We start from the raw sequence: 10,437 nt of genomic DNA, 5'->3' as shown, positions 1-10,437 counted from the left end.
GTTGTTCTATCTCTTCTTTGACTCCCTTGTCTGTTGTCTCTATCTCTCTTCTCGACTCCTTGTCTCTATCTATTCGTTTCTTCTTTGGACTCCTTGTTTCTAATCTACTCTATCTTCTTTGACTCTTGTTCTTATGTCTCTATCTCTCTATCTCATATCTCCTTGTTGTGCTCTTTTTTTGATCTCTTTCTATCTATCTACTCTTTTGACTCCTTGTTTATCTCTCTATCTCTCTTTGACTCTTTGTCTCTTATCTCTCCTATCTCTTTATCTTGACTCCTTGTCTGTCCTTGTCTCTATCTCTCTTTGACTCCTGTCTGTTTGTCTCTATCTCTCTTTGACTCCTTGTTGTGTTGTCTTCTTATCTTCTTTGACTCCGCTTGTCTGTTGTCTCTATCTCTTCTCTTTGCTCTTGTCTGTTTGTTCTATACTCTCTTTGATCCTTGTCTTTTGTCTTTATTCTCTCCTCTTTGACTTCCTTGTCTGTTGTCTTTTCTATCCTTCTTTGACTCCTTGTCTGTTGTTCTTATCTCTCTATCTCTCTTTGAGCTCCTTGTCGTGTTTTGGTCTATCTCTCTATCTCTCTTTGACTCCTTGTCTGTTTGTCTCTATCTCTCTTTGACTCCTTGTCTGTTTGTCTCTATCTCTCTTTGACTCCTTGTCTGTTGTCTCTATCTCTCTTTGACTCCTTGTCTGTTGTCTCTATCTCTCTATCTCTCTTTGACTCCTTGTCTGTTTGTCTCTATCTCTCTATCTCTCTTTGACTCCTTGTTTGTTTGTCTCTATCTTGGTATCTCTAATAGTGTGGTAGAACGTTTGATGATGTGGTGGACTCCTGATGAGGCTTCTCAACCACTTGTGTTAACAATCTCCCTCTCAACACAGGCATTCACTCTCTTCTCCTGTTTCACTTTACCTTGTATGTACTTTTGTTTTCTAACCCTGATATGCTGTACACACCTCCTAACTCTTCTCCCCCTCTCTCTCTCTCTCTCTCTCTCTCTCTCTCTCTCTCTCCCCCAGCGTCAGGCCCGTAGCTCCCTGGTGTACCTAGTGTCTCTGCTGGGCAGTATGGATCACAGCTTCCACCACAGTCTGCTGCTGGAGATCAGGGCCCTGACTGACAGATACAACTCCATCCTGGGAGGCTGTGCCAAAGACGTCTACAGGATGAGTAACAGCTTCAGCTCCATAGCCAGACTACTGGGGAGAAGACTGGAGACAGACACCACTATCAACTGCAGGTAGAGTAACAGCTTCAGCTCCATAGCCAGACTACTGGGGAGAAGACTGGAGACAGACACCACTATCAACTGCAGGTAGAGTACACATGAACGCACGAGCACGCAAACACATACTTATTTTGCCAGACTACTTAAAAAAATATTGACTGGCCTCACAAACTCAACCGTCCCCATTGGGAGCATGTCCGTAATGCTGCAACGTTTCACCACTGCTTTTTAGCTTCCATAAAACAATTGATTTGAGGATTTCTGTCATTTTAAGAGCTTAAATTATTCACAGCTACTAAGTTAATTGGTGTTTTGACAAGAACAGTGCAGTGTTCCGTAGTAAAGTGTTCTGTTTGTTGCCTGTAACAACATGTCTTCTGGTTAGAAAACATGTGACTAACTGCTACTGCATTTTAAAATGGCCGACGACCCTTAACGTAGGAATGCTGTCCTGGCTGTATTGTAATGTCCCTCAATATCACTCCTTCATCTTCCTCCTAACCGTGTCACGCTCGTGAAAATGGACGGACCAAGGCGCAGCGTGATTAGAGTTACACATCTTTTATTTAAGTGAAACTTCTACAAAACAATAAACCAACAACGAAATGTGAAAGTAGTGGTGCTACATGCATAATACACAAAACAATATCCCACAAAGCAGGTGGGAACAATGAACCACTTAAATATGATCCCCAATTAGAGACAACGATAATCAGCTACCTCTAATTGGGAACCATACAAAAACACCAACATAGAAATATTAATCCAGAATGCCCCCAAGTCACGCCCTGACCTAAAACACCATAGAGAACCCCGAGGGCTCTCTATGGTCAGGGCGTGACAGTACCCCCCCAAAGGTGCAGACTCCGGCCGCAAAACCTGAAATCAAATGGGGAGGGTCAGGGGGGGTGACTAGCGTTGGTGGTGGCTCCGGTGCGGGTCTTAGCACCCGCCCAGACCACGGATCCGGCCATGGAGTGGGACTGGACGCCGTGCCTGGACTGGGCACCGGCGCAGGAAGCTCCGGACCGTTGACCGTCACTGGAAGCTATGGTCAGGGCGTGACAAACCGACTGGTTTTGTGTTATTCCCTGTTTGTCTTGTCATCCAATCTGAATGGTTAAATCTCATTCTGAACCCTTATAGACCTTTAGTTTTACTGCAACCATGTTAGTTTTACTACAGCGGGCACGGCCCTATCGCTTTCTCTGCCCAGCCTTACCACGCCAACCTACAATGCCAAAACAAATCACTAATCTCACATTATTCTTTGCAATTAAAGCTCTGTAAATGAAAAGCTTTGCCTCAACAACAACCAAAAATAGGGACGTTTTACTGATTTAGTGTGTCTATTGTTTGTGTGCGTGTGCGTGTGCGTGTGTGCTTTGTGTGCGTGGTGTGTCTTGTGTGTGTGTGCTATGGTGTGTGTGTGGTGTGTTGTGTGTGTGGTGTGTGTGGGGGTGATGTGTGTGTGTGTCTATGTGTGTGCGTGTGCGTGTGTGTGTGTGTGTGTGCGTGCGTGTGTTTGTTGGTGTGTGTTGTGTGTGTGTGTGTGTGTGTGTGTGTGTGTGTGTGTGTGTGTGTGTGCGTGCGTGTGCGTGCGTGTCTATGTGTGTGTGTGTGTCTATGTGTGTGTGTGTGTGTGTGTTAATGCTGAGACATTAGTGCTTTTTGCGCGTTGATTTGGTTTCAGATTGATTATTGAAAAAATATTCAGGGTTTTCGGTTTCGGTTTTTGATGATCATTAAATGCACTATGTGGGATGAATAACAACACAGAATAAAAATACAGATTTCAGTTGTTGTGTATATTACATTTGTTTTATCTGATGACTGTACTATTTAATTCCAAGTCATCATCTCATCTCTATAGAGTGCTGCGTAGCTGACTGACAAAATCACAATTTACTAGTTCTTCAAAAGTAAATAAGGCCATAATTTTATGACTGCTGAATACCAAACTATCAATCACTTAGATCAGGTAAAGATCCCTGACGAGCAGCTGCTCTCGCCATCCCTTCTCCATCAGCATTGTTTCGTCTGTTCTGCTGTCTATGTGTCTGTCTGGTGTCTGTCTGTGTGTCTGTCTGGTTCTGTCCTGTCTGTGCTGTCTGTCTTTTCTGTTCTCTGTCTGTGGTCTTCTGTTCTGTCGGCTTGTGTCTGTCTGCTGTCTGTCTGTGTCGTGTGATGTCTGTCTGTCTCATTGTTGTGTCTGTGTCGTGGTCTGTCTGTGTCTTCTCTCTCTCTCTCTCTCTCTCTCTCTCTCTCTCATCTCTCTCTCTCTCTTCTCTCTCTCTCTCTCTCTCTCTCTCTTCTCTCTCCTCCTCTCCTCTCTCCTCCCCTCTGCGTTTAAGAGGGTTTTGAAATATGTCCAGAGTGTGTGGTGGTCTGCCCAGTTCTCTCAGGACCGATCTGTCTCTCTGCATTCCCAGCCCAGCACCAGTCCTATCCCGTCTAGTGTGTGTGAGTGTGGTGTGTGTGTGGTGGTGTCGTGTTTGTGGGGTGTAGTTTGTGTGTGTGTTTTGAGTGTTGGTGCTGAGAGTGAGAGAGAGAAGTACACTGACTAAGACAAGTTTGTATACATTTACACATCTTTCCCTCTCTGCATGTTTCAGGGTTGAAGAGGAATCAGAAGGCCCTCCTTCCCCTTGTATCTCAGAGGCCAGTGTGTGTGGAGGTGGGTCAGAGCAGCGACTGCAGGTGAAGATCCAGGCGTTTGAGGAGAAGATGGGGGAGGAGGGGGGAGAGGGGTCACCTACACCCCAACGCAGAAACAGCATGGGACAAGCCGCTAGAGAGAAACACAGAGAGATGAGGTTTAACAGGTGAGTCTATAGCAACACACATAACTATCAGGTTTAACAGGTGAGTCTGTAGCAACACACATAACTATCAGGTTTAACAGGTGAGTCTATAGCAACACACAATACTATGAGATCTGTTTCACCTGTCTTTGTGATTGTCTCCACCCCCCTCCAGGTGTCGCCCATCTTCCCCATTATCCCCAGTGTATTTATACCTGTGTTCTCTGTTTGTCTGTTGTCAGTTCGTCTTGTTTGTCAAGTCAACCATCGTTAATGTGTCTCAGCTCCTGCTTTTCCCCAGTCTCTCTTTTTCTCGGCCTCCTGGTTTGACCCTTGCCTGTCCTGACTCTGAGCCCGTCTGCCTGACCACTCTGTCTGCCCCTGACCCTGCCTGCCGACCTGTACCTTTTGCCCCACGTCTGGATAATTGACCTCTGCCTACCCTGACCCTGAGCCTGCCTGCCGTCCGGTACCGTTGCCCCACCTCTGGTTTACTGACCGCTGCCTGCCTTAACCTGTCTATTGCCTGCCCCTGTTGAATTATTAAAACTTTGTTAATTCGACGTTGTCTGCATCTGGGTCTTACCTTCATACCTGATAGTACGAACTGGCCATGACTGACTCAGAAGACAGCTGCGCAACACCATCTCCTCCCAAGGAGCCTCAATTGGTAGGCACGAGGAACTGCTTCGTGGGCTGATGGAGGGGATACATTCGTTGGCTGAGCGCCATGACCGGGCGTTGGACATGCTGCTGGAGCAATTCCGTGGGTTGTCTGGGGGGGAGAGCCTGCCACGGTGGTAACCCCACTGCCCCTCAGTAACTCGGCGGTTAGCAGCGCCGCCCCACCGGCCACTCCACCTTCCCAAGAGCCCTGGTTACCTCCCCCGGAATGCTTTAATGGAGAGCCGAGCACCGGCCGTTTTTAGCTCAGTGTTCCCTCGTTTTCAAGCTTCAGCCCTCCTGCTTCCCCTCGGATCGCTCCAAGATAGTCTACCTCATCACGCCGATGTCTGGGAGGGCTCTCACCTGGGCTACCGCCACTCGAGGTACGGTGTGGTGTGTGTGTGGTGTGTGTGTGTGTGTGTGTGTGTGTGTGTGTGTGTGTGTTGTGGTGGTGTGTGTGTGTGTGTGTGTTGTGTGTGTGTGTGTGTGTTGTGTGTGTGTGTCTTCCTCAGGTCAAAGAGTCTGGCTCTGCAAGCCGTGAGGTCACGGTCCGTCAACTCTGACAGCGGACAGGATGGAGAAGGGGTGGAGCTAACATCTGACTCATTCCTCTCAGAATCCCCACCCAATCACCAAACAGAAGCCTTAGACACCTCTCCCACTGAGAGGAAACTAACCAATGAGAACTCCCTGTCTCCCTCCACCCCTCCGGCCACGCCCCGTGAGGAACAGAGGGATCGACAGGGAGAGGGGGAAGGAGGGAGAGGAGGAGGACTAGGAGAGGGGACAGAGGACAAGCTGTACAGCCACCTGAGGGACAACATGGAGAAGATCAAAGAGTTTTGTTCTGAGATGGTTCAACAGATCCCCATACCAGAACACTGTGTCATAGAAGGTACCCTGCTATTAATCACATCAAATCACATGTTATGTGTCACATGCTCCGAATACAACAGGTACCTTACAGTGAAATGCTTACTTACAAGCCCTTTAACCAACAATACTTTAAGAAGTTAAGAAGAAACACGTGTTGAGTAAAAAATAGATAAGTAAAATGTTTTGGGTACATTTGATTAACTGTTCAGGAGTCTTATGGCTTGGGGGTAGAAGCTGTTAAGGAGCCTCTTGGACCTAGACTTGGCGCTCCGGTACCGCTTGCCGTGCGGTCGCAGAGAGAACAGTCTATGACTAGGGTGGCTGGAGTCTTTGAAAATGTTTAGGGCCTTCCTCTGACACCGCGTGGTATAGAGGTCCTGGATGGCAGGAAGCTTGGCCCCGGTGATGTACTGGGCCGTTCGCACTACACTCTGTAGTACCTTGCGGTCGGAGGCCGAGCAGTTGCCATACCAGGCAGTGATGCAACCAGTCAGGATTCTCTTGATGGTGCAGCTGTAGAAACTTTTGACGAATAGGCTTTGTCGTGCCCTCTTCACGACTGTCTTAATGTGTTTGTACCATGATAGTTTGTTGGTGATGTGGACACAAAGGATCTTGAAGTTCTCGACCTGCTCCACTGCAGCCCTGTCGATGAGAATGGGGGCCTGCTCGGTCCTCCTTTTCCTGTAGTCCACAATCATCTCCTTTGTCTTGGTAATGTTGAGGGAGAGGTTGTTGTCCTTACACCACATGGTCAGGTCTCTGACCTCCTCTCTATAGGCTGTCTCATCATTGTCGGTGATCAGGCCTACCACTGTTGTGTCATCGGAAAACTTGATGATGGTGTTGGAGTTGTGCAAGGCCATGCAGTCATGAGTGAACAGGGAGTACAGGAGGAGACTAAGCACGCACCCCTGAGGGGCCCCTGTGTTGAGGATCAGCGTGGCGGATGTGTTGTTACCTATCCTTACCACCTGGGGGGGGCCCGTCAGAAGGTCAAGGAACCAGTTGCAGAGGGAGGTGTTCAGTCCCAGGGTCCTTAGCTTAKTGATGCGCTTTGATGGCACTATGGTGTTTAACGCTGAGCTGTAATCAATGAATAGCATTACCAGCTTATTACCCTGTCATTACCAGCTCATTACCATGCCATTACCAGCTCATTACCAGCTCATTAACCTCCCATTACCAGCTCATTAACCTGACATTACCAACGTATTACCCTGCCATTACCAGCTCATTACCCTGCCATTACCAGCTCATTAACCTCCCATTACCAGCTCATTACCCTTGCATTGCCGGCTCATTACCATGCCATTAACAGCTCATTACCCTCCCATTACCAGTTCATTACCCTGCCATCGCCACCTCAGTACCCTGCCATTAACAGCTCATTACCCTCCCATTACCAGTCATTACCGCCCATTAACCTCTAATAGCCTGCCTTACCAGACATCATCACCCTGCCGTTACCAGCCCATTACCCTGACAAAATGTGAGTGAAGGTAGGGCCTCCTTAATTGCCTTGCATGTTTGTAGCTGTCTGGCTGATGTGGTGAGCAGGAGAGGCAGAAGCAGAGATGGTTGGAGCTGCTGGCTGGTGTTGGTGAGCAGGGAGAGGCAGAAGCAGAGATGTTGGAGCTGTCGGTGGTGTTGGTGAGCAGGGAGAGCAGGAAGCAGAGATGGTTGACGTCTGGCTGGTGTTGGTGAGCAGGAGAGCAGAAGCGAGATGGTTGGAGCTGTCTGGCTGTGTTGGTGAGCAGGGAGAGGCAGGAAAGTAGAAGTGGTTGGAGCTGTCTGGCTGGTGTTGGTGAGCAGGGAGAGGCAGGAAGTAGAGATGGTTGGAGCTGTCTGGCTGGTGTTGGTGAGCAGGGAGAGGCAGGAAGTAGAGATGGTTGTAGCTGTCTGGCTGATGTTGGTGAGCAGGGAGAGGCAGGAAGTAGAAGATCCAGTGCATAGTTTGTATTTGAGGGTTTTTGGAGCAGGTGCAAGTGCAAGTGTTTACAAAGTATACAAATAATCCAACTGGACAGTCTGACTAGCCTCTAGGGCTCAGAACAACCCTAGCTAACCCTTGCAGAGCCAGGCAGCCATCTTCAACTCCCATAAAGATCCACAGCTGAGCATATATACCCTGGCAGAGACCAGGTGCCAGGAAACACTTGTATTAAAAGAAAGCACTAAGTCAATTAAACACTTAGCAAAGTAAACAACTCTACAATAACAGTTTAGATACTATAATCTGTACGGTACCAAAATATATAGAATACCGTTAAAGAACTGGACTAGAGCAGAACCCCTCCCCCTAATTAGTACGGGAGTGTCCCTTAATTAATGAGCAGACCATGGTCACCTGCGCTAGGTGGCCACGCCCCTCCAAATGCTACAATACATCTCACACAAACGTTTGTAAATTCTGCTTTAGAACACGCATCATAACTAACAAACTTTCTGATTTACTTCTCACGTCTTCTGTCATTTATATTCAATGTTTAAGAAATGATTTAAATAACACCAACAGCGCTTTACTGAAATTTGCACTTTGGCGTATGTTTTTAAGGACCTCAGATATGGCCTCCCCTCCCCTCCCCTCCCCTCCCCACCCCTCCCACCGCAGCGCAACGCACATTGAAAGCTCATATAAAACAGGTCAATTACTAATCCTCCCGCTAGGGATTTGAAAATAGTTGAGCACCGTCTTTAACATGTCAAAATGGCAAACAAGCATGCGCCAGACAATAATAGAGTCCAAATGTATTAATAAGACGTTGGGCCACAAAGAGCTGACAGAGCTGACAGAGCTGACAGAGCTGACAGAGCTGACAGAGCTGACAGAGCTGATAGAGCTGCCAGAGCTGACAGAGCTGACAAGCCTGATAGAGCTGCCAGAGAAACTTCAGTGTGCCTTGGTATGGATTCCATACGTGTCTGGAACTGTATTGGAGGGATAAGACACCGTCCTTCCATGTTTTTTGTTGATGGTGGTGGAAAACGCTGTCTTCAGGCGCCACTTCAGAATCTCCCATAAGTGTTCAATTGGTTTGAGATCTGGTGACAGGGCAGCTGCTTTCAATGTTCTTTGTGCCCCTCATTCACTCACGTGTTTCCTTTATTTTGGCAGTTACCTTTATGTCTGAAAGAAGGAGCACTGGGAATGTGTTTTTTATTTAAGGTTGCGGATTGTCTCTAAATGAAAAGTCTGATCAGTACAGTACATCAGGATGATTGATAACATGACCTGGTGAGTTCACACACGTTATCTGATCAGTGATCATGATGGTAATGGGTTGGATCGTTATGTAACACTGAACAGTACAGTACATACGTACGCACACACACGCACACACGCACACACGCACTACACACGTACACACGTACACACGTAACACCAACACACGCACACACGCACCACACACACACACAACACACACACACACACACACACACACACACACACACACACACACACACCACACACACACACACACACACACACACACACAACACACACACACAACACACACACACACACACACACACACACACACACACAGTTCAGTACAATACAGCAGAGACTGTGTAAGCAGTCTCAGCTGTGACAGAGATGTGGTTACTCAAGGAGTCAGCACACACACACACACCACACACACACACACACCACACACACACAACACACACCCACACCACACACACACACACACCCACACACACCACACACACACACACGCTTGCACACACAATACATTCTGTTTCCCACGGAGGTGAGGGGGCTTAAGTGTGATTAGTGTCTCTTAGAGGAGGTCTTGTTTTGACAAGGGCATGGAAGGGAAATAATTAATGCTGAACCCCGACCCCGACCGCACACCCTAACAACACACATACACACATTGTGTATCCCCCCACACACCCACCTACACCCCCCCCCTCAATTCTGCCCCACAGAGCTCAGGACATGCCTGTAGTCACAGAGACACCAATGGATTGATGTACCCTCAGTAGTTATAGAAACAGAGACCTAATGGATTGATTACCTTGAAAAACCAAACTAAGAGCCAAAGATGCATAAAGGAGCATAATAGCAGAACAGTGTTTTGTTTTTTCATGAATGAAATGAATAAATGTGCAGGGCTGCAGAAATGTTGTGCCGGCCAGGTTGATTCTAGTTAATGATGACCTTAACAGAGTCCAGTCTAACCAGGATGAGGTTAACACGCTCTCCTTCTGGGTACAGACTCAGGGTCAGCAAGCCTCCCCAAATAAACCACCCTACTATCCATGCCCCAGTCCAACCTGCCCCAAATAAAAACACCCTAACTATCCATGCCCCAGTCCAACCTCCACCCAAATAAAACACCCTACTTTCCATGCCCCAGTCCAACCTACCCCAAATAAAACACCCTACTATCCACCCCACGTCCAATCTACCCATTCCACACCCTGCCCCAGTCCAACCTGACCACCAGTCCAAACCTCCCAGTCAACCTCCCCAGTCCAACCTGCCCAGTCCAACCTGCCCAGTCCAACCTACCCCAATAAAACACCCCTACTATCACTGCCCCATCCATACCTCCCAGTCCAACCTGCCCCATCCAACCGCCCATCCAACCTGCCCGCATCCAACCTGCCCCAGTCCCAACTACCCCAAAAAAAACACCTACCTATTCCATGCCCCAGTCTACCCTGCCCCAGTCCAACCTGCCCAGTCCACACCTCGCCCAGATCCCACCTTCCCCAGTCCAAACCCAGTCACGCCCAAACTAAAACACCACATCAGCCCCTAAGCCTCCAGTCCACTGCCCCATTGCATCCGACTCACCCTGCCCCAGTACCAACCTGCCCCCAGTCCAAACCTGCCCCAAAAA

At 48.2% G+C, this 10,437-nt stretch overlaps 1 protein-coding gene across 1 annotated transcript; it reads left to right on the top strand.

Annotated features, from left to right (window-relative positions):
• Window positions 1-1,027: 1,027 nt before the first annotated feature.
• Window positions 1,028-8,484, top strand: LOC112073107 (ventricular zone-expressed PH domain-containing protein; the record flags this gene model as incomplete). Its single annotated transcript, XM_024140458.2, has 4 exons — window positions 1,028-1,244; window positions 3,848-4,057; window positions 5,215-5,597; window positions 8,357-8,484. Coding segments are annotated over exons 1-4 (894 nt in total), but the record flags the coding sequence as incomplete, so codon positions are not given.
• Window positions 8,485-10,437: the final 1,953 nt, after the last annotated feature.

Source organism: Salvelinus sp. IW2-2015, unplaced genomic scaffold (assembly GCF_002910315.2).
Source record: "Salvelinus sp. IW2-2015 unplaced genomic scaffold, ASM291031v2 Un_scaffold2149, whole genome shotgun sequence".
Classification (NCBI taxonomy): Eukaryota; Metazoa; Chordata; class Actinopteri; order Salmoniformes; family Salmonidae; genus Salvelinus; species Salvelinus sp. IW2-2015.
This window is presented reverse-complemented; position numbering and strand designations above follow the sequence as displayed.